General features: G+C 37.5%; 1 protein-coding gene across 1 annotated transcript in view; it reads right to left on the reverse strand.

The window, feature by feature from the left end:
- Positions 1–22808: 22808 nt before the first annotated feature.
- The window catches only part of Stx7 (syntaxin 7), a 47472-nt gene continuing 45925 nt past the window's right edge, over positions 22809–24355 (reverse strand). The window contains exon 10 of the mRNA XM_005389210.2: positions 22809–23323. Within this exon, the coding sequence (XP_005389267.1) occupies positions 23312–23323 (12 nt within the window). The 3' untranslated portion in view covers positions 22809–23311. The remainder of the gene's footprint in view (positions 23324–24355) is intronic.

Raw genomic sequence — 24355 nt, forward strand, 5'->3', positions numbered from 1 at the left:
TCCACACTGGCACAGAGCAGGTGGCGCCAGGTCAGCTTCCACGACACTAAAATGGGCAGAGTGCCTGGTGTGTTCCTAGTGCTTTACACATCTGGGAGGCCTTGAGGACAGGTATATGCCAGATACATAGAAAACGAAGCAAACAACACAAATAGGTAAAATTTAAGAATCTTAGCTCTTCAATTTGGTCTCTCATATATTTCAATTAATTTCCTCTGTGGTATCAGGAAAGGCTCTAAATTTCTTTTTCTACATGAAGAAAACATTTGTCTCAGCCTTTGTTTTAGGAAGGGCTCTCTGTTCTCCCCAAATAATTGCCTTGGTACTCTTGCTGAAAAATCACTTGATATAAATGGGGCTTTTTATTCTGTTTTGTTGATCTACAGACCTATTTTTAGGCCAATACTACATTGTCTTCGTTACTGTAATCTGCTTTTTAAAATTTTATTTACAGTTTGAAGCTAGGAATTCTGTTTCTCATTTCCTTCTTCAAAATTGTTTGAACCCAGTAAGACATATTACCATTAATGCCTCTCAAAATACTTCCTCTCATTTTTAACACATTTTAACATATTTTTAACACATGAATCCTATCATTCATGCCACTTTCTGAAGCAGTTCCAAAACCCCTATCAATTTAACAAGGTGTGAGAGCCAAACCCGTTTACTGGAAAAAAGATAGCCTCTTTAATAAATGGTGCTGGAAAAACTGGCTTTGCACACGCTAAAGACTAAAACTAGACCCATCTCTATCACCAAGTACTGAACTAAAATCAAAATGGATCAAAGATCTAAATATTAAAATATAAACACTAAATCTGTTGGAAGATAAAGTAAGTAGAACTCTGGAAGCAATAGGTGTAAGCAAAGACTTCATGAATAAAACCCTGACTGCAAGGGAAATATTACAAAGAATCAACAATTGGGATCTCATTTTATTAAAAAGCTTTTGCACAGCAAAAGAAATCACCAATAAGAAAAGACAAGCCACAGGGTGGGAACAAATTTTACCCAGTTGTGCATCAGACAAAGGATTAATATCTAGAACATACAAAGAACTGAAATCAGACTTCCCCAAATTTAAAGACCCAACCTAAAAATGGGCACTGAGATGAATACACACTTCTTAGACGAGACCATACTCTTAAGTGAAATAAGTCAGACAAACGTGTAAATATAGCATTGTCTCTAGCATGAGAAACCAAAAGTATAAATAAGAACCAAAATACATAAAAGATTCTGTGAAAAAGGAAGAAAATGTCTAAAAGGAAAGGGGAACTGGGAAGAGGGGAGAGAGGGAAAGGAAGGAAGAGAACAAGAAAAAAGGAGAAAAGGAGAAAATGAAAACAAAGCTTTGTAAATAAGGAGAGGAAGAGACAGAAATAATCATAATATATCATGTACAAGTACAAATTCTATATGATGAATGTGATTATTATGTGTATCTCAAATGTACCGATAAACTTATTAATAGAAAAGTACAGTGAATGCTGCTGTTGAGTGCCTTCCCTGATGAAAGGCAGGCTCATAAAATACAATTTCAGTGTGTCGCCATTCCTTCTGTTCACCCAGTCTGTCCCTGTATGACTTCTGGCTCTTCCCAAAGTGACTCTGAAGGTGTTTTAAATTGACTTAGGACACCTAAGTGAGCTTCAGTAGCACAAGTACAGACACTCACAAAAGAGCACTTCCAGAACTGCTTCAGAAAGTGGGAAAAACAACAGGAAAGTGTGCTGCAAGTGATGGGGAGTATCTTAAAGGGGATTAATGGCATGTGTTTTTTGCTGTAGTATTTTTTTAAGCACTCATCCTGTATTTCAATTACATCTCATATGAGTTAGACCCAGGAAGATGGAGACTGGCAAATCACAGCTCCGTTTAGCACTGAAGGTTTAGCTTCTTTGATCTCTTTTTCCTTATTTCGTGAGTGTACAACTCTGTTTATGTAGCAGTATTGTACGTATCAACTCTGTTTATGTAGCAGTATTGTATGTAGTAGTTTCAGTGATCATCATATACCCACATTCTCTTGTAGTTCCTCCACACTAAATCATTGACCCACATGACCATTTGGATAATTTGGAAATAACAGAATTTGCCTTCCTAAATTAGGTCATCTTGACAGTTTCAGTCTCAGCCACTGTTGTGGATCATGTGCTTTAGAGAAGCCAGCTTTCTGCTTTCCGCACATTTGCACAATGTGGAGAGGCACACATGGGAGTGAACTGAGATTTCTACCAGTAATCACCACCTCTCCAGCTAATGTGAGTGAACCACCTTGGAAGTAGATCCTAGCTATGTTGCTCCCGAATTCCTAACCCACAAGAACTATGAGATAGAACTAATATTTGTTGTTTTAAGTCATTAAGTTTGAGGAAATTTGTTATACAACAATGGAAATCTAATAGAGATGGCATTTTTTGCACTGTGTCTAGTATTCAATGATGTTTCTCAGTGTTTCACAGTTTTTCAGTCTGCCACATTCTCAGAAACAGAAGTATTGAGCATGAAGTACACACATCTGACATTCTCTCACCTCAAAGTTTTCTCAGTGACACTACAGTCCCTTCCCTGGTCAGTCTTCCTAAAATTTCACTCTTCTGTCTTACACTTCCTATCCTCCTTCCTAACTTTTCACCCCCTTACTATTTGTCAGCATTGAACATAATTATAATTTTATTTTTAATTGTTTTTATGGTTTATACCTAGATGTCCTCCCAAAGCCTCTTGTACTTATTGGGGGAGGGGCTTTGGGAGTGACTAGATCATGGGTTTGTGATAAACCAGATCGTGGGTGAGTGATATTGGATTAGTTTACTAATTGGTTTCGCATAGTTACTTGGTTTAGCATAGTTTGGGGTGTGGGTGATAGATTTACTGACAAGGATAGCCCCACTCTTGGTGTAAGTGGCATCAACCAGTAGGCTTGCAGCCTGAATGGAATAAAAAGAGAAAGAAGAAGGAAGTTTACATGCCTCCTGCTTGCCATGCCATGCACTATTTCTCCTCTGCGATGCCCCTCTGCCATGCTGCTTTGCCAGGTGGGTATGGACTGGATCCTCTATAAACTGTGAGCTGAAATAAACCTCTCCTCATTTAACTTGGTGTCGAGTGTTTTGTCCCATCAATGAGAAATTAACTAGGGCAATTGTCAGTGGTCTATATTGCAGCTAGAGCGTACATCTTATAAATGAAAAGATTTGGGTCTTATTTTTTTTTTTTTTTTTACTGCTATGTCCTATAGCACAAGAATGTTACCTGGCAAAGAGTAAGTGTCCAATAAATAGGTGAAAAATGAGTAAAAGAGCAGGTGAAATTTTAGCATGACCTTCAGTCTGATTGCCATGATAAAACCCTGTCCTATGATACCCTGATATAACTGCCAGGCTTTCATGATTCCCAACAATGTGAAATGTGAGGCCCAGCTGTTCAGATTCAGGATGGGGTGTACCATGCTTTCACCAATTCTTTTCTACTTCTATATATGAGTGCTATGTCTATAGCACTCATTAGGCTCTTGATCACTGAAAACTTTGGATTGTTCAAATTCCACTAGTTGCCCGTATTTTTGGACAAGATTTTTCTTTGGCTTAAGTTTGATAGCTACTTTGCTGCTTAAATCTTGTTCAGATACAGCAACTGAAGTGGTTCAATTTCACAACTTTCCCATTTATCAGAGCTCGGCTTTTCTTCCTCCTTACCTAATTTTTAAACATAGACAATATAAACCCTGTTCTCCATGATATTCAATTTTAAAAATCAGGCATCTATACAAAGTAACACTGGATTACTTCAGGAGGGAAAAATGAATACAATAGCTTCAGCAATTTTATTCTTCCTTGCATAGTTAGCCAAAATAGCCTTTTCGTGTTAGTTTGTCACAAAAAGAATATGTGTATTTGATTGCTCTTCACTAAAAAAACAGGAAAAATTGTGTTATAAATATTAAAATGGAAAAGAATGCTGTTTTCCAAATAACAAGTTGTTACCTAATTAAGCTTATTCCTCTTCTCTTTCAGATTTTTGTGGGCCCACAGAACACTGATCAAAGCATGGCCATTTATTGTACTATCAGGAATATAAAAGAACAGTTGTTTTAACTTAAGCAATATTTTCCTTAGAAATATTACTAGTGAATACATAGTTGCAAACAATATGGAAGGGAAGTTATTTCTGGTTCTTAGAACATACAGATATTTAAAATATGCCAAGAGACCATCATATGGCTGACTAAAGTCAGAGCTCCACATGGTAAATGCACGAAGGAAGTACAGATAGAAATGTTTACTGTTTTGATGCTAATTCACCTGTCATGATGATGCAGCCCTGCAATTGAGACTCTGAAAGCAACTGAAATCAACATTTTATCAAGCAAATAAGATGTACTTGTAGCTCTCGAGGGGTTTTATCACAATAGTATGAAAATTTAAGAAGAAAACATGGACCAGTTTCCTATAGTATGTTCTAATGAGGCCACTATTACCATTATGGTTGAGTTAAATGGAACAGTTATTAATATACTTTTACAATTCATAATTACATGTAAAATATTCTAAATATCTCACATTTTCTTTGAGATAAACATAATATTTTATTGATACCTAAATGCATGAATTTGGACTGTTCCCTAGAGAATTTAGACTGCTCCAGCACGTGCATGGAGGCAAACAGAAGTACACTTGGGATGGGGAAATACAGAAGGACACGGCAGCCCTGCAATGGAGCCATTTGCTGCCTATCTTTTCAGTACATGGTAGAGTTTTTGTTCAGTTTGTGAAAAGCCTGGGTATATACGTATTTTTCTTGGAGAAAATTTCCCAATGCACGTGTGCCCCTATATGCTATTCCAGTAGGTATTCAGGCTGTTGCCTTCTAGATTAATTAATAGGAGCTAATGCAAAAATGCACGTACAGATTCTAGAGTAATCACTGATAGTTTTTGGGTCAGAGGGCTGACAGGCACTGCAAAGATGGACTCAGGCCATAGAGAATCCCTAAACTTGAGACCGCAGAGAGGAAGATAAACTTTGTCTCTCTTTTCTCTTTCTCTCTCTCTCCGTCTCTCCATCTCTCTGTCTCTCTGTCTCTCTCTTTTTCGTCTATATCATTAGAGACAGCAAGGATTTGGAAGTGGTAGAGAACTACAGTGAAAAAGTAAAGACTAGGAGACAGGACCAGGGACATGGGTAGGACCCTGGCTCTTACATGAAAATACCCGAGTGTTTAGGTCTCTGAGTTCCCGCTTCTAAAAAATATAAGGGAGGAGCTCAGCATGTTTCTCTTAGGGCAGCTTTTGAAGTACAAGGTAAAACAGTTGATTTCCTACCTCAAAGGTGGGAATCTTTTATGCTTTTTTTCTATTTGCATCCAATAAATACTGACTACTAGTTCCGTCTCTGTTTCAAAAACGTGATTCTTGGCATATGAGTATCTGAGACAGGTCATTAATTATACTTACTCAACTGCTCTTTCAAAACGGAAAATGATAAATATACATCAGCTGACTACATAATTACTCACTCAACAAATACCGGGTGGTGGGTTAAAAGTAAAGGGTGGAGGTAGAAATAGAAACACAAAACTCAGCGGCTCTCTGAACAAGCACATTCTGTTATAAATTTTAAAATTCAAAACTCAGACTAGTAAAACATCTATATCCATAACATATTCCACTTTATACAAGATTTAATACCATATTTCATATGAGAACTTCAATAGATTAACTGGGTAAAATATTTTATATGTTGTATTTGTTTGAATATTTTGGGTATAAATCTGTGATTTGTTACTTCATAACTTGTTTCCTAATTATGGAACTACACATTGTTCACCATTTTGTTAGCTTTTTAAATCACTGTTAACTGGGGGAAACGTTTTGAAATTCAGTAAAATGTAAATGAGAATTATGATCACTGCCTATAAGACAGATGGCTTCATTTATAGTGTTTACAGTTATTGAACTTTAAGAAAAATATAATTGACAGGCATATAATATCAGCACAGAATACAGTTTACCTAAGTGCTTATTAATCTCTTTAAACTCATTGAAGAACCTATCTAGAATTTTGTATATGTAAAAGTGTTGATTTTCAAATGTCAAAATTTCTCTCCTAATCATGTTTTTCAAACAGACACAAATGGTAAAGTGATCACCATTGTACATAATTACTTGAAACAACATCTGAAGCTGCAAACAGAAAATGTCTCATTATTTCTTACTCTTCTGTTAAAGTTAAATGCTAAGAAGTTTAGAAAATAAATGTGACATTTACACACCTTCTGTTGCATTCTAGATATTCCGGATCTCTTTATTATTTATTGGTTTAAAACATGCTTTGCATTAGATATGCTATTTGCTTGATGCTGCATGTGTGTTGTGGTTTGGATCTAGAATGCTGTCCCAAAATCTCATGGGCTCAGAAGTAAGGCTTTGGGAAGGTGATGGGCTATGGGGCGCTCTCAGTGGGTTCATCCCCTAAGAAGTTCAGTGGCTGAAGCTGCTCTTAGGAGGTGGGGCCTGGCTGGAAGTGGGTCACTGGGGGTGTGAGCCGGAAGGGTGTGTCTCCATCCTTGGCTCTTCCTTTCTCTCAGTTTCCTGGACACCAAGAAGAAAGCCGTTTCCCTCTTCCCAGGCCTTTCATACCACCATACCATTTATGCACTGGATCCAGCTGAGTGTGGACTGAAACCTCTACAGATTGTGACCCAAATAAATCTTTCCTCCTTTATGTTGTGGGTGTTGGGTGCTTTTTGCCCCAGCAATGAGAAAGTCACTAAGACAATGGGTAATGTGAACTACAAAGATATTTAATGAAGTTGGGTTTTTTTTTACTACAAATAAATAAGTAAGCATGTCATTCAATGTTTCAAACTCTACCCTAGCAGGGAGAAATCATGCTATTACATTTGAAAGTGGAAAGGGCATTAATTCTGTCAGACTTACATCACTCATCCTGCATAAGCTTGATTCTTTAAGCATAAACATGTTTAAGAACTATAGTATCACACCAATATCCTCAATACCATAAATAAGTTTTCTGATCTACCAATGCTAAGGTCAGAAATGAATCTTTGTAAGCATAGTTAAACATACACACAGTCATGTCCCTCTACAGGACCCCAAATCATACTACAAGGGATTAAAACAAAGCCGCCCAATATGACAAACATTTTGTTCAACTGACATCCTCAGGTAGGTCTTTAGATTGAAAGAAGAGTCATTCTGTGACAATTTCCATTGAACTTTTAACCTATTAAATCTCTGGAAGACCTATCGATTCTCAGAAGAGGAAGCAACTCTTTTCCCTGCCAAATATACTGGAGTCCTCTCAAATGAGAAAACTTGTTACACGGAATAAATTCCTGTTTGGAAGTAAAAGAAGCCAACTGCTCTATTCAGATAAATCTTTTAGAAAGTTGTTCCATCATCATGATCAGAGAGATGATAGATTCATGTGCCCCAAGACGACTTAAAAGCTACCCAGCACCAGCAAAAAAGGGGGACATCACAGGGCAATACAAGTTCAGTTTTTTTTTTGTTTTGTTTTGTTTTCTGGTACTGGGAATTGAACTCGTGACCTCATGCTTGCCAGGCAGGCACTGTGCCACTGAGCTAAATCCCCAGCCCCCAAGTTCATAAAATGTACAGATGGAAGATCTCAAGTCAGAAGTCCCTAGGGCAGGGGTAATTGTAGTAGTTTAACCTCAAGCACAGACCACAAAGGATTCCTAGAAGAATAGTTTAAGGACAGAAAAAAAAAATCAATCTCATCTTCAATTATGAGGTTAAGAGCTTTTCTAACTATATTAGTAGACAGAGATAAGGAAATTCAATCTCTAAGTAGTGAACTTGAGTCATAACCCTCAGGTTATGACTGGCCACACATGAACAACTTGGGTTATGAGCAGAACTTTTAGGTTTAATTTATGAGAAGTCTTGCATTATGATCCAAATGCCAGTCACTTGTGTGGGTGTAAACTAAGACTGGCAATGCCAGAAAAGCATACGTAAGCATACGTGTCAGTCTGAGCCCAGATGTGCACACTTATGGATGTGGTTTTGGTCAGTAGTATGTATAATCTCTATGATTACTGCTATCAACATGGCCCCCCTCCCCCGAGAGCTAGAAAAGCAGCTAAGGGAGAAGGGAAGGTAAAGGAAGCAATCACAACAGAAAGATGGTGTTAAAGAAAAGACAGAAACAGACTACCTTAGACCAGTTTTTAGTTCTGAAAAGGTTGAGACCTAGTGAGGCAGAAGGAGACCCTAGTGGGCTACTGCCTCTCAGTAAGAGAAAGGGCACCAGAGAGCCAGATTCCTGATGTTCTCATGGAAGGGGCCTCTCCTTCCAAGCAATAACCACCTTCCGCTTCATCCTCCCTTCCTTCAAGTCAAAGATGTCACCTTGAGTGGTAAGTACAGTAGGAAATTGTTGTTTCTGGTAAACTAGGCACATTGTATAACTTTTTAGTGGACACAGTAGGAAAATTATTGGTATTTCTGGTAAATTATGCACATTATATCACCACTTTTTATTATGATAAGGTTAGTTAAAGGGTGTGTTGGGAGGTCTGGAATCCATTACGAGTACTTCCATTATCTCTTACGGAAAAAACAGTCTTGAGTTAGAACCAACTTGAGTTACAACCAGCCCTTGTGAACAAATGGAGTTCGTAAGTCAAGGGTCCATTGTAGTTATTTAGTACCGTGAGTCTTGATCTGACTTTTGGTGGAAGTAGGCAAAAAATTTGCCCATATTGTATACCAGGGTCTGTACTTGGGTTTGAAATTGGTATGTATCAGAATACCCTTACTATGCAAATACATTCTTCCATGCTCAGATATGTAGAGTTGTCTTACCTTCTATTTTCAGCTCCCCAAAATGCAAAGGATAAATGTACAAAATCACTACTAAGATTTTTCTATCTCTTTTTGTTTTGTTTTAAATAGCAAACGTATTTGATGATAATTTTTCTTAGGGATACTGAACATAAGATCAATTTGTATTAGTGAAATATAATTGATATTCTCTTCCAAATAAATATTATTGTTGGATAGATTATTTAATAGAAAAATAAGAAAGACTTTCTTTGCTGGAGGTTATACAAGTCTTTCCAATGTTTTCAATAAATTTGCCATGTAATGTGTTTGTTCTTGGTTTTCTAGGCTGAAGACCAGTCATGTCATGAGAGGAACGTGAATTATTAGACAATGGTGACATTTTGGCAGGAAGGCATGGGTGAACGTTACTGATCCTTTCAGCTCCCTATGCCACTTCCAATGGTGGGAGACTGAGCATAAGAGTGGAAAGCATGAGAGAGACAGATGAGGTGGGACCAAGTTGTTAAACTGCAGAATGTTTCTCAACAGAATTAGAAAAAAAATCACACCCTGCTGGAACACATGTGGAAAAGCAGAAGTACGAACTCCAGAGATTGTAGGGATGTTAGTGAGCATCCGCCTCAGAAACCAACACTGAGATGCAGGTGTGGGGGCACAGCCAGGGAGGAAGGAGCAGCCCTGCCCCAGTGACACAGAGATGGCAAGAAGAGAACAAGGTAGTCTATGGCACTTCAGACCTGGGCGAAATCTCCTGGGCAGGTGGCTGAGTCGACTCTCAGCACCCGACGTCACAGACTTCTGGTGCTGTAGGTTTAACCCAGGTTCAGAAACCTACATTTTAATCTACATTTAATCAACATAATTTTTGAACTTGTTCTAATTCGGATTCCATTAGCCACACATCAAGAAATTCTAGCTGAAGGAATAAAAGTGGCTTTGGTGTTTTGCCCACATAGCATGTAAGTGGATTATTTTTCAAGAAGGGGGCAAAGGTTTTGTCCCTGTGCCTCTGCATGGTTAATTTCTGTATCTTTGGAGGAGTAAGTGCATCTACATACTGCAGAAGTTGTGAACCTGACACCAAGGGCTCTTATTTGTAGCTATCTGAGGTAGTGACCCATGGAATAGGAACTCAAAGCTGTGTATCAAGGCAGGACAAAGACCAGGAGTGAGAGAACAATCTTGTCATGAAGGTTAGTTCTTCCTTCCTGGACCTACAAGTACATAATATTAATATAATTTTGTTTCTTATTTTTACTTACATCATGCCATCAACATCATTCCATACTTCTTTAAAGTTTTTATATTTTATACAATGTGGAAACTAGTAGACATTTAATAATCTAAACAACTATTCTACCCAGGCATAACTTCTAAGTTTTTTCCATTACACTGCATTTAACTTATTTGGTGATGTAGCGTGTTTTCTTACTTCCTGAAATAAATTCATATGAGTCTCAAGATACAGGGCTGGGACTCTAATCAATTGTCTTGTGCTTTTAGCTCTATGGCTAAAAGCTGTTTTTTTAAAAAGTGCAGCATAAAATTTTTTATCAATATGATTCCATTTGTAGTCAAAAAAGAGGGTCACAAAAACTTTGGAAGATAGTTCATACACTTGTAAATAAAGTCAGTCATTTTCAAAGCAGCTGTGGCATTAGAATACACTTCTCAAGAAATACTTCAAGCATGTGGGGTAGGGTGGACAGAAGCTAGTATCATGTCACCTGGACACATACGTATTTTACTAATTCACTTGCTATTACAGTGTTTTTATGCCTTTTGAGAGACAGAAAAAGAATAATGCTGGTTAGATCAGCTTCAGGGGTTCATCACACTCGATAACTGCATCTTTGCTAAAATGTGTGGATTTGTAGAGACAAGGAACTTGTAGCAGAGCTCTAAAGCATCCACATCTATGGTGAAGGACTATACTCACTAAGCTCCTTGCTCATGAACGGTGCTACCTACAATACATAGATTATTAAATTTAAAACCTCCCACTTGGGGGCTGGGGATTTAGCTCAGTGGCACAGTGCCTGCCTGGCAAGCGCAAGGTCGTGAGTTTGATTCCCAGTACCAGAAACCACCCCCACAAAAAAATAAAATAAAATAAAACCTCCCACTTGGCATTCCTGTAAGCAAGGATTTTCCTTGTTTTGCAGGTGTGTGATCTCTAGAGCTCTTCAACAGGTTGCTGTTATAGAAGCAAAAGTTTGTGGCCTAAAAATACACATAAAAAGAGATAATAGAAAATTAACAGAGCTGAAGAAGTTTGACATAGATATTGATTTATCTTAATTACAAGGTGATTCTTACAGCAAAATTAAAGTGATCATGCTCATCAAGATCATTAAGGGTAGATGGCCACTGAGGGAAAGGCAGGAGTTGGTTTGGAGCGACATTTAAAAAATAAGGCAAAAGAAATATCATTTTGAAACATGGACAACTTGGTCCATTCCTGTTGTATAGTAGAATACCAGAGACTGGCTATTTTATTAAAAAACAGATACTTACATCTCATAGCTCCGGAGGTTGGGCAGCCCATGGTGAAGTGCTAGGAGGCTCATTGTCTAGACAGGCCTGGTCTCATCTTCCAAAATGTCATCTTGTTGCCTCCTCCCAAGGAGAGGACTGCTATGTTCTCACTGGGCAGAAGACCAGGAGGGAGCGAGAACACTCCTTTCAACCTGGGCTCCTTCATAAGGGGGTTAAATCTGTTTCTGAGAGCTCTGCCTTCCAAAGGTCATTTCTCAAAGGGGACATCTCTTAATACTTTTGCATTGGGGATTAAGTTCCAACATGAATTTTGGAGAGGACACCATCATTTAAATCATAAAAACAGACATGTAGCTCACAGTAAAGTCTGGAGTTGCCAGATATGTGGTGAAGTGGGACTGACGTTTATGAAATGCATTAATCCTCACTAGGATGAGCAGTAGTTGTAGTAATTACGAAGGTACTGGCAGAATAGCACATTTAGATATGGATAGGTAGGTCTGTACAGAATAAACATTCTTGGAGGACATAAACTTTATCAGGAGTGGGATAACTAGACATCTCAACTTTTCTATTTCCTCTTGTTTAAAATGAAAATGGACTCTCCTTGTGAACATGAAAATCAGTGGAGACATAGTCCAGTGGAAATTTGTTTGATGGTGTTATTTAGAAGGTGTCCTGGTCACTTTTTCATTGCTGGGAAAAATACCTGACAACTGAAAAGAGGAGAGGCTTATTTAGGCTGGTAGTTTTAGTCAGCTGGCCCTAAGACAGAAACAAGACGGCAGAGGGGCGTGGCTGAGGAGAAGCTGCTCAACCCACGGCAGCCAGGAAGCACACAGAACCGAGGGCAAGAACACACACTTTGAGGTCCCACCCCCAATGGCCTACCTTTAACAGGCCCCACCTCCTAATAGAACATTCAGCAATGAACACGCCAGTGGATTTAGTACAGCACCCCAGGAGCCACTCACCTCTGCACATGGGAATTTTGGCAAACAATTTAGATCTCATCTGTAACAAAAGGTATAAAATCTTTGAACTTCTCAATCCCTCTGCTGGCCTGTGAACAGGAGCTAGCAAGCATCCTCTATTCCTGCCCATGTTCTAGGAATGTAAGTAACATTCCTAGTAATGGAGTAACATTCCTAGAACAATAGGAGTAATGGAGTAACACTGGAAGTGGTGTCAGGTGTGGACAGAGGTGGACGGCAGATTTAGAGCTGAAGCTGTCTCCAAGGCCTTTCTCTTACACTAGTCTATTCTAAGACTTACTGTGCTATCTGGGTAGCCAGGGAAGGAGCATTAGTCCCAGTGATGTGTACAGGCAAAACCCACTACTGCCCTGTTTGCAGATTATTCTGTATAAGCTTGGGGTCCCCCACAGCTCTGAGTTTTTTTTTTTAAAAATGCCATTTATTAAATTGAAGAAGTTATGTTTCCCACTTAGTTTATTGAAAGTTCTATTTGAGTGAATGATAGGCTTTGTCAAATGTTATTTCTGGATCATGTGTGGGTTTGCTGATTGTATTAAAATGGAATATTACATTACCCTTGAAATATCAAATCAAGCTTCCATTCTAACATTACATTGGCTACACCTAATCTTTCTGTGTTTTTCCTAATAGTATTATATTTTATGAGTAGAGCTAGATCAATTGGGATTTCTCTAAAATTATATTTATAGGTATATCTTTAAATGGATAAATCTATAGCCAAAGTGAAAAATGCACTCCTTGCAAAATGGCATGATGACAGCAAATCTTTTATAGATTCCACCTCTAGAAATGTTTAGCAATGAGTCTGCAACTTCTTTGAAGATCCAATAGAAGTAGAGATGAAATCCTTCAAGTCTTAGATGCTGTATCTGTACAACCCCTCTGTAGAATGAGGCAACAATACAATTTTCCTGAAAGGTTGTTGGGGAGACTGCCAATAAATCTGAATAAATTATGTCACCCTGTATCTGATATAGACAGCTCAACAAACAGTAGCAATTACTAATGACAGTCCGACAGGGCTGGGCCCTAAAAGGAGTTAGTGCAGAGGACAAGAATACATTAAAACTGTGGCTGGAGGCTCATCCATTGAAGGTCAGGCCTCAAGACAAAATGGGACTGCATGCCTCCCCAAGGGATAAGCAAGATACTATAATTGGTATCACCTAGTCTAATAAAGTCTAGAAGGACATCAGTCACCCAGGTGGGTGGCCAGCACCTCCTGACTTATCTCTTCCCAAAAAGGCCCTTGTTTTTTCCATGTACACTTGCTATGTGACTTGCTTTCCCACTGGATCAAAATTACCTAAGTGGCTGTACCTGTAATCTTATGGGTTGGTACCCACCTTGTGATTTTGCTCAATAAAACTTCCTCTGGAAAATGAGGTTAGCAGCAACCCATTCTGGGGTCCCCTCCTAACTCTTAGGAGCTATCTCTCAGTAAATATTTCCTACTTTTAACCTCACTGTTCCTTAGAACTCATTCTTTGACTTTGTGGAACATGGACTCAGAGTACCTGACATCTAGCAGGTTGGGAATTAAAATATTTCCCCGATATCGTTTAGAGGCCCTATATCACTAAGACAGGTTTACTGATCCTCTCAGATTGGCTAAACCTTAAACCAGTGTCTTAACTGTAGGTTCATTTCTCACATCATTTAATTTTGAAAAATTGCAATTGTAAATTACTTCTCTCTTTGAGAAGTAAATCTTTTATACCACAGGAATGTCATTCTCAAGGAGTAAGGAGCTATCCCTTTGAAATATTATCAAGAAAAACAGCACTCCTCTGTCCTAGTCTCTGTGAAAGGGAGAAGCCTATCTTCCATGGGTCTCAACTAGCGAACACTGGTGGCCTCATCTCATTCACTACCCTCCCCACTAATATCCTCCACGACTTTTCCGCTAGCTTACCTTAATGCTGCCAAGTCTTTTGTTTCAGTGCAATTTAGTCCAACCTCTTCCCTATTGCAGTAATTCTGAATAAAATCTTCCTTGCTTAACCCATCCAGTGCAATTTTCTTATGCTATGATGATTATTATAAAGTGAAGGAAGCATGGGCTTTTACCTCTGATGGTTTCAGTTAAGAAACTGCAGTCAGTATCCACTGGAGAGAATCTTAATACAGGAAACCTTTTGCTGGTTACAAACGAAGGACTTAGGGAATGGATGATGAATATGCAAATGAAGAGGTGTTACGGTTGAAGTACAGGGGACTCATTCCTTATGAGAGTCTCTAACTGAATACTATAATTTAAATGGAGACACTCTTTCCTTTTAAAAGACTATTTCAAAAGACTTACCTTTCCCTGCTGTTTTCCCAACATAATAGCCATCAATAGCTTGAAAGAATTACAGGGGAAAGGAGCTAAGGGAGAATTTAAAATAAATGGCCAAAAGGAAAACACCATATATTAAATAGTGACTTAAATGTGTTATAACACATAGAATTATGTTACAGTTGCACAGCTGCGAGCTTGTATGTCTGTCTGTGTGGGCCTTTTACTCATAAATGAGTGTTTTATTGTGAAAGAACAATGCTTTCCAAATAATTTTATCGGGCCAGGGATACTGCTCAGCGGCACAGTGCCTACGGGCCAAATAATTTTATCATTAATAAAAGGCAATTTTGCTATGAAATTTAGTAATTTGGAAATAGTCTTGAAGAAACAAAAATTAGATAAAAAGTAGCGAAACGTAAGGCAAGGAACTGAAGTTATTTTTTGTTCCCTTACTAAGGGTAACATTTATGTTTGTTTTAAGATCTTGATGTGACAAATGTTTTCCAGTTAACCATTCATCTAGGAAAATTCAATTTGTTTGCCCTGTTTCTGAGAACTCTAGGCTTTGAAATGAAAAAAAAAAACAAAAAAACAAAGAACAAAAAACAAAAAATAATAATGATCACGTCATATTGGAATGATTAAGCAAGAGCTGTTGGTCTTTTAATTTGCTCTTTACAAAAAAAGCTTTTACAAATCATAAACAGCTTTGAGGATGAGGAAAGAACAGACCTTCAAGCATTCATTTTCTTTTGTCATAAATGATGGCCTAACCTCACCCTCCTCTGAGGCACATTCCAACCACGTCTTGGAAATTAAACTGTACCAAACAAGAGGTATGACCTGGTCTTTGGAATTGCAGTGAATCAGAGATACTTTTACCCATGTAAGGGTCTTCTCCAGTCAGGGCAATATTCTACAGGGTGAAGATTAAGATATGCTGTTACGGTTTCATCTTAAATGTCTCCCAAAAGTTCACCTGTTGAGGCTGTTGCCCAAGTGACAGCACTATTTGTAGAAACTTTTAGGTTGGCATGGATGCACTGGAGGAAGTGGGTCACTGGGTGCATACCCTGGAAGGATATAGTGGGACCCTGGACCACTTCTCTTTTTTCTTTTTATTTCTGGCCACCATGGTGTGAGTAGATTTGCTTCACTATTCCCCATCGATTTACTCTCCACCATGTTTGGCCTTGCCTTGAACCCAAAATTTCAGGGCCAAGTGCTCACGAACTGAAGCCTCCAACACTGTGAGCCAAAATGAATCTTTTCTCCTTCAAGTTGATTTTTGGTACTTTATCATAGCAATGGAAAACTGACCAAAATACCTGCATTATTTTTCTAAAACCCATACTACTTTGTCATTGTGTGTGAGAACAATATATCTAGGATTGAAGGGTGCTCCTCATTAGACCTATTCAAGAAATAAACAAGATTAAAGGACTCTAAATCAAAGCATACTGTTTGCCATAATGATCAAGTTCCTCTCTAAATAACATTCTTCCTCTCCATGTACATTTTGGAAAATTACAGAAGGATTAGTAGATATTTGTAATGCAATCAATGCTGAATTAGGCTTACTGAGTCAACATACTAAGCAAGCACTGAGGGCACCCACAAAAGAGACAAATCAGAAATGACTAAGAAAAGCTTAACTTTGATGGATTTATTCAGTATTATGAAATAAGCAAACAGAGAAATAATCATTTTAATATTCATTTTATAAAATTTTGAAAAAAAATTGTTTTGAATTACATATGGGGTTGTCGTCACAGTCTTTTCAGTATTCAAGACTTCTAAAATGTGCAGCCCAGCCCTGCACACAAAACTCTAAACAGAGGGTAAAGGTATCATAGATGAAAGATAGTACCCTTACAACTATTTATATTGCAAACTTTGCCCTTCTGCAAGAACATGCAGTTTCCCAAACACTAACCTCTCCTTACAAGGTTATGCTTATTAGCTGGGATTTGTAGCTCAATAGCAACACTGTTCATCCTTGGTTCAATTCAGATTGTAATTTCTTTTTAAACTACTTGACCCTTATAATCATATGGTGAGTAGGTCTGATCATTCATCTTCCCGAGGCCAAGTACTTGGTCTGAACACAGACTCATTTGTGCTTCTGAAGCCACTCAGCATCACGATGATCAGGGCGAAAAAACTGAAGACTGAAAGAAACGCTTTATACAATGCTTTCATTGTTTTACTCATTTTCTGGGACTAAAATTTCTGATTTGGGAAACAAAAGTCTTCCTAGAAACCAGGATGAGACTTTAAGAGATAATCTTTGTTTCTAATTAAGTGTGGAAGGTATCAACTACTTTATTGTTGACAGTATTAGGCTTCGCTGAATATGATTTTGCTTCTTCTCAGGGCTCATCACTTACTGAGTACGCAGCAAATGCTTATGGAATGAATGAATGACTCTACCCACCATCGTGTCTTTGTCCTGAAGCTGTAAATTGCTTCAGTAGTGTCCGCTTTCATTTCTAGGGCATCACATTCTATACGTTGCCCTAACTGGATGACAGGTTGAAGGAAAGTCATGAGCTGACTGCTTTCTGTGAACCAATCACTGAAGGAATATGACTGAATTGATGTATGTAAAGCAGTGCCCATCACCTCTGAGATGAAGAAGAGATCAATTTCATCTCTAAAGAATAGGTCTGCTAACCAACAGAAGAGAAATACTAAAGAGAAGCCTATGGACCTTTAAGAACTGAGAAGAGTGCTGTGAATACTGGGTAGGCAACCAAGAAATACTTATAACACAATTTCTACTTTTTAATATGACTCAAAGGGAAACTAATGAATATAATTTACACATTAGAAATAATTCCATACCTCTTAAGATTTAAACATTTAATCCTTTATCTTCTTTACACTCCTAAGAAGGAAGTAGGAAAAGATTTTTTCTGTGACATTTGACACCAGTTTTGCTCTTAAGCAAGTGACTAAGAATGGTGTTGATTGTGTGGTGGAAAGTGTTTTAGGCTAAGCAGACATTGGTTAGCTGACCTGCCTAGAATGCTCCCTAAGCAATTAAGAACACAATACCCAGAGAAGTCTTAAATAAAAAGTGGTTGACTTTATGTATGTACACTATGGCCAATATCTTTTGTGTATTTTCTACGAAGTCTTTCTTTAGTCAGAAATCATGAAGATGTTCTTCTATCACTTTCTTCTAAATCTTTTATGTATGCTGATTTTGAAGTATATGCTTTTTTAGTATTAATTGAATCAATTTTTGTTATTGATTTTTCTAAATATTTACATTTTCATTACCTGAGCTAAAAATGGAGTATGTGATATATAAGAAGTTTCTCCCTTGTACTCTAATTCTACATTTTTTCTGCTTTGTTTAGAACTGTATAAAATTGTTAAACCTGCATTTGTTCAAATTTATTATTTTCAGACCCTCTTTATTCTTAGTAATGCTTTCCATCTTAACATTAAAATACTGATAAAACTATACTAATTGGGCATATTTGCTTATATTTTCTAACTTTAGTTTCTGTCTTTAGTGCTTTATCTTTTGTAAACTGTATTATTGAAAAGTGTAGTCTTTTATATGTGGTGGCACATTTATATTTATTATAATGATTAATCTATGATTTTTTTCTATGCTTTTCCTTTTTCCTTGCATTTTTGGCCTGTTAAATTTGGAGTTTTCTTTTAAAAGCTTTTTTTTTCCCTTTTCCAAAATGTTTCTTTTCTACAGGTATGGACAGTACACTTTGTTGCTGGTCTTTAATGGCTATCCATGAACACGCAGCTTAGAAATCTAAAATTATTAACAACTTCTACCCTTGGCTGTAAGGTTCTTGGAAGATACACGCTACTTTCCAAGTACTCCTACACATCTTCCCCACATATGTATTTCCTACCTTATATGCCATCTTGGTAGTATTTTATCTTCCTTTTAACCCAACAGAACAAACATCATTTAACAGGTATTTGTATTTCCCATATGGTCAGTAGTGTTCAGCCCTTCATTCCTTCTGTATCTCAGACCTTCCTTTCAGAGTCATGTTGCTCCATGCTAAAATTCACTCTTACTCTTCAAAGTCTATTGGTCATGTTCTTATTTTGAAAAAAGCAATCTCCTTGCATTTTAGCTTCATTTTTGAAAGTGTCACTGAACTTTGTTGATAGCTATTTTCAGTAGGTATTTTGCTGAAGAAGGTATTTTGCTCTCTTTGGCTTCCATTTTTCTTGACATTGAAAAGTCTCTGGTGAGTCTGTCATTTCTTTATACAATATTTAGTTATTCTGGCTGCTTTAAGATCTCTTTGCCTTTATTCTGAAGATTCGTAACAGTCTACATTGGTTACCTTTTACATTTCTTGTTCAACATATATTTTGTTTCCTGTGGATTTTGTTTTTGGCTAGTTTGGAAATTTCTCCACCGTCATCTCCCTCCAAGTTTTCTATTCCCTACGTTTGGGACTCCATTTAACCCACAGAAGAACTTCTCATTCTGTCCTTTGGGTTTCAATCTGTTGTTTTCTATCTCCTTCTTATCTTTGTTGCACTATGTGTTAACTCCTGTCAAGTACCTACCAATTCCTTTGTGACAATTCTGCTGTCAAAACACTCACTGAGTTATACATTTAAATAGTAACACTTTACACTCCATTAAGTTCTCTTTGGTTCTTTTCAATGTATCTGCCTTTTTCCTTACATGCTTTATTATATGTTCATTTTCATTACTATACTATTTCTTTAAATATTTTATAATATTCTATTTCTAGTAAGTACTGCACAACATCTAAATTTCTTGAGTATTTAAATGTTTTTCAGTTAAAATGGCTTATTTTCTTGCATATTGCATTATTTAATCTACAAGCAGTAGTTAGGGAGGCTTTAGAGGATTTTCACTCACTTCTTGGAGCAACCATCAGAATCTAATGACCTGGAACAATTTTTATACTTTAAGGGTTCCTGGTTCTAGCCAGGGGTCTTTAGTTCCACGTTTTTTATCTTGCCTGTTGTCCATGCCTTAGTCTGTCTTTTCCATTTTCTTACTACTTTGGTTTCAGCTCTATCATTTGCAAAAGCTCTTAGCAATGATCTTGTTAATGAGCCAGAAAATGAACTAAGTATGTGCTGCATTTTACCCAAGAACTAATTGTATTTAGCAGAATTATTGAACATTTTTAAGTCAACCATACTGCCAGAAGCAGAAACCATCTATTATTTTAGTTAATTTTGGTAACTTGCATTTTTCATGAGTTATTTGCTTTAATGTTTTGTAATGTGTTGATATTGTTCATTTAGTCTTTTTACATCTCTGCTGTTTGTTTCTTTATCCATATTTTTATTCCTAATATTTTTTGTCTCTTTTATTTTTCTTCCTAATTAGTTTTACCAAATGATGTACCTTTTATTTAAATAAGCCAATTTTTGTTTAAATTGGTCTTTGTTACTGTAGCAGTGTTTTATAGTCTGGAAATCATAAACATTTTGTGTAAAGGGCCATAAAATTTAGAGCTGAAAACTGCAGCAAACAAAATGAAACACTCAATTGATGGGCTCAAGAGCAGAATAAAAGGTAACAGAAAAATATCAGTAAAACTGAAGATTAAAAACAAATTACTCAGTCTAAAAAACAAGACAGAAAATATGTAGAACAAAGACAGCAAAAAACTTACTAGATGCCTTTCAGCAGGTGAGGTTGATCTGTGGTACAACCATATCATGTAATAGTACTCACACCAGAAAGGAAATATGGACAGATTTATTACAACTGGGATGAGTTGCCAAAGAATTATGTGAATGACAAAGTCAAACCCAAAAGGTTGTCCTCAATTGATTCCAGTTATATAATATTGCTGAAATGAAAATAATGTAAAAATGGAGACCCAATTATGGTTGCCAAAGATTAAGGAGTGGGGAGGGCAGTGAGGTCGGTATGAGCATAAAAGGCAATGAGGGATCTTTGCACTGGAAGATATTCTGTATGGAAATGTTCTCCATTGGTTACATCAATGTCAATATCCTGGTTGTATGGTAGTATACTATGGTTTTCCAAAAATATTCATTTTGGAGGAAAGTGGGTGAAAAACCATAGAGGACAGATCTCTGTATTATCTCTTACAATTGCACATAAACCTAATTATCTCAAATTTAACTGTTAACATTAAATATATTTTACACATGATAGAGTTTATACATTATAGAAAAGAGAACTCTTCATTTCAACTGTCAATGCCATTCCAAAATATATTATTGGTTATTTGCAAGATAGAACTAGTATGAATGATATGACAAAGGTTATCTTATCAAATTCCTATGTATGCTCCACTGCAAAATATGAAGTAAATATTAAAACCATGGTAAGCTTTAGGGAGGTTAAAACATTGAAAATGGCACTGGAAAGAGGTCAGATGTAGAAACACTGAAAACACCTTGAAATGAACTCAAAATGATGATAGCCCCTAGGTCTGGAAAAAGAATGCAATAAAATAATTCTCCAGTAAGATGTAGCTTTATATTTTCAAAATCGTTTGTAACAGAAAGATCAGTTTTGAATTTTAGTAGTGGAAATTATTAAAAAATAGAAAGACTTCATCTTACTCGAGTTAAATTAAATCCTTAATTTCTGGAAAATTGTATCTTTTTCCTGGTCTGGGTTATGTATTTCAGATCTACTATTAAACTATTGGTATAAAACTTTCAGTGTGTATTAGAAAGTGAAACTATGTATCAGTAAGTCTAAGTTGAGGCTAAAGAAATACATTTCTGTTACTCATCAGTGTTCATAGGTTTTGGAGTTAGCAACTGCTGACAGTACTTACAGTAAACACTTAAAAATTTGTACTTTGGGTTGGCCAAAGTAGGAATCATTGCCCTTTCAAGTTTATTTAAAGACTCAGTTCAGTTCTAGAAGACTCCCTCTAAAACAAGGAGAGGTGTTATGTATGTGACTGCTACACAGGAAATCTGGTTTTGCTTTCTACCACTTACATTTTAGGTAAAATGCCATCACTACACGAAGCCTACAGGAATCCCACTCAAACTAATTAAGTGGCCAACCTCTTAAAAACATGCCAGAAAAAACAGTGTCTATAAAAACCTATTTAGTCTGTCGGTTACTTAGTTCTATTTTCACATTTCAAATTAAGATTACTGGGAGAAAAATAAGATACTATTACTTTCCATGTTAACCAAATGAATCCAAAACAAATGATTACAACTGGCATATTGATGCAGAATTTGAATTAGGAAAATTAGCAGGAGCCATTATGTAGGTTTTCCTCTAAATCACCTTTTCATTAAAAATCTTTGCCAAGGGATAGGGCAAAGGTAAATTTAAAACAATTTAAGGTACACTGTAAAAGAACTATACTTAATGCATTTGGGTTCACTCTGATGAAACAGAAATCAAGTTCTTCTTTGCTCTTTCCCTTCCTTCTAATGGTCTGCGCTCTCTTGGGTGCCCAAGACACTTCAGCTCTGAATCCAAGTACTGCCATCACAACAGCTCCTCTGGGAGACATACCCATTACAGATCATTACTCAAGTGAGCTGCTTCTCTTTAGAAAACCACTGATACTCTAGAAGCCTGAGAAAAGAAAATGAAATTTAATTACTTAAGGAAAATGGATAAACGAAAGGCTGGCCCTTCACAGTATAAGGTGCCAATGGCCAACTTATTCTAAGGGTGATAAATGCATCTTTATTTACTCCTTCTATTTGTGTCTTCTTTCTCACCCACCATTTTCTTTCTTTTTATAATGCCAAGTGCCAAAATGTAAGCTCCTTGAGTGTAGGACCACATTCTTTGGGTTCACTTTGTTGTTGTTTTGTAGTAATGGACTCTGAACTCAGGGGCTTTGCATTGAGCTACATCCCTAGTCTTTATTTTTTTTTGGACACTTGTTACGTTCCCCAGGTGGACTAGAACTTGCGGTCCTCCTTCCTCAGCTTCCAAGTGCTGGTATTACAGGCATGTGCCACCACACTTGGCTGACTAACTCCTAAACTCCCTGTGCCCATATGCATAGCAGCCTGGCAAAAAGCTATCCCAAAATAAATGCCAAATTAAGCCAAGTGTTTATTGAGCAACTGCTATGTGAAGCGGATGGGAGGTAGAAAGGAAACTTGTAGGTGCTGGGGCCCAAGTCTTGACACATACACACCTTCTTGCAGTTGGAAAAACTGACTCACCACTAGAACAGTGCTTCAAAGGTTTTTTTAAATTTACTTTATTAACATCTTTACTTGAAGAAGAGTCTGTTTCACGAGGTTTGTCCTCTGCACGTCAGTGCTTCATCAAGTGCTACAGTAGTCTCACCTGTGTCATCGTTTTGCAGTTCTCGCTACAGGGAAGGCAGAAACTACCTTTTCCAGAATCTGCTTTGCTCTTTGTTTCTAAGTTACAGCTGGCCAAGGAGAACCATTTCCATGAGACCTGGAAGGCAGAGGGAGAAGTCCACCTTCCTCTAAGGCTGTTGCAAGGCAGGCGGCAGATATGGACTTCATAGCAGCTTCCAAATGTCTTGCAAGTCACCTACTTTGCAGCCAGTCGTAGCAGAGCCAGCTGGTGACAGCTCCTTGAGAGTGACACCTCACTGGTGCAGGCAGAGAGAAAGCTTCTGGAGCTCCGAAGACTCACAAGCTCCTGGAACAGTGGCTGACATTTTCTCTTCTGCACTCCAGTGCCTTCCTCTCCTGTACTTGTCACGTAGGAAGCTTCCGATTCCCCACGTAGGGAGGGGGAGGGGAAAGAAAGGAAGGGAAAAGGAAAACAAAACAACAAAAAACAAGAGTCCATCCTCTTTAGTGTAATAAATCAGACACACATGTTTAAATATTGCATTATTTGTCTGGTGTGAGAAACTAAAAGGGTAAATAAGGACTAAAGTGTGTAATAGATACTGGAAAACAGATATTCAAGTGGGAAGGGTAGAAAAGGGATGGGGAAGGGAAAAGGAAGGATGGGAAAAGAAAAGGAAGGAAAAAAAGGGAAACAAATGAGGGGAAGAGGGGTTGAAGGGAGGAGAGCAGATAGGTGAAAAAAGGAAGACCAAGATAGACCATGAACAGGTACAAATTCCTTCTGATGAATGTGATCATTATGTGTATCTAAAATATACCCCAAAAAGTAATCAAAATAAAATAAATTAAAACAAAAAAACCTTTCATATTTACACTGCGTGGAGTAGTGCCTGTTTTTCTGACTGGAATGTAAAAATAATTTAAGAGTCAGACATGGTGACAAATGCCTGTTAATTCCAGCACTTTGGGAGGCTGAGGTAGAATTGCCCAGGCTGTGCAATTTAGCAACTTAGTGAAAACCTAGTTCTGAATAAACGAACAAGCTGAGGATGCTGCTCAGTGCAAAGGCCCTGGGTTCAATCCCAGGTAAGTAGGGAAAAAAAAAAAAGCACTAAGGAGAAAAAAGATTTTCTACCTGTTTTTTAAAGATTGAGAATGAGATGGTACTTCAGAGTCCAGTAACTTTTGGAGAATACAACTGAAGGAAAATAACCCCGCATGCTTAGCGCATAGGTTAGATAGGCAGTTTCTTTTCTATCTCCTTTGTCACTGTAGTTTGAGGACACATATTCTTAACAGTGGACCAGTGGGGAAAATGACCTTATCTTGGGTGACTGATGAACTATGTTAAGGGAGCTAAGCAGAGACACCACAAATTTCGCAAAGTGGGACAGTAACATTTCCAGGTTGGTGTTCCTGTACATTCAGTAGGTGCGCTTTCCTGCT

Source organism: Chinchilla lanigera, unplaced genomic scaffold, assembly GCF_000276665.1.
Source record: "Chinchilla lanigera isolate Chin_1 unplaced genomic scaffold, ChiLan1.0 scaffold00035, whole genome shotgun sequence".
NCBI classification, from domain to species: domain Eukaryota; kingdom Metazoa; phylum Chordata; class Mammalia; order Rodentia; family Chinchillidae; genus Chinchilla; species Chinchilla lanigera.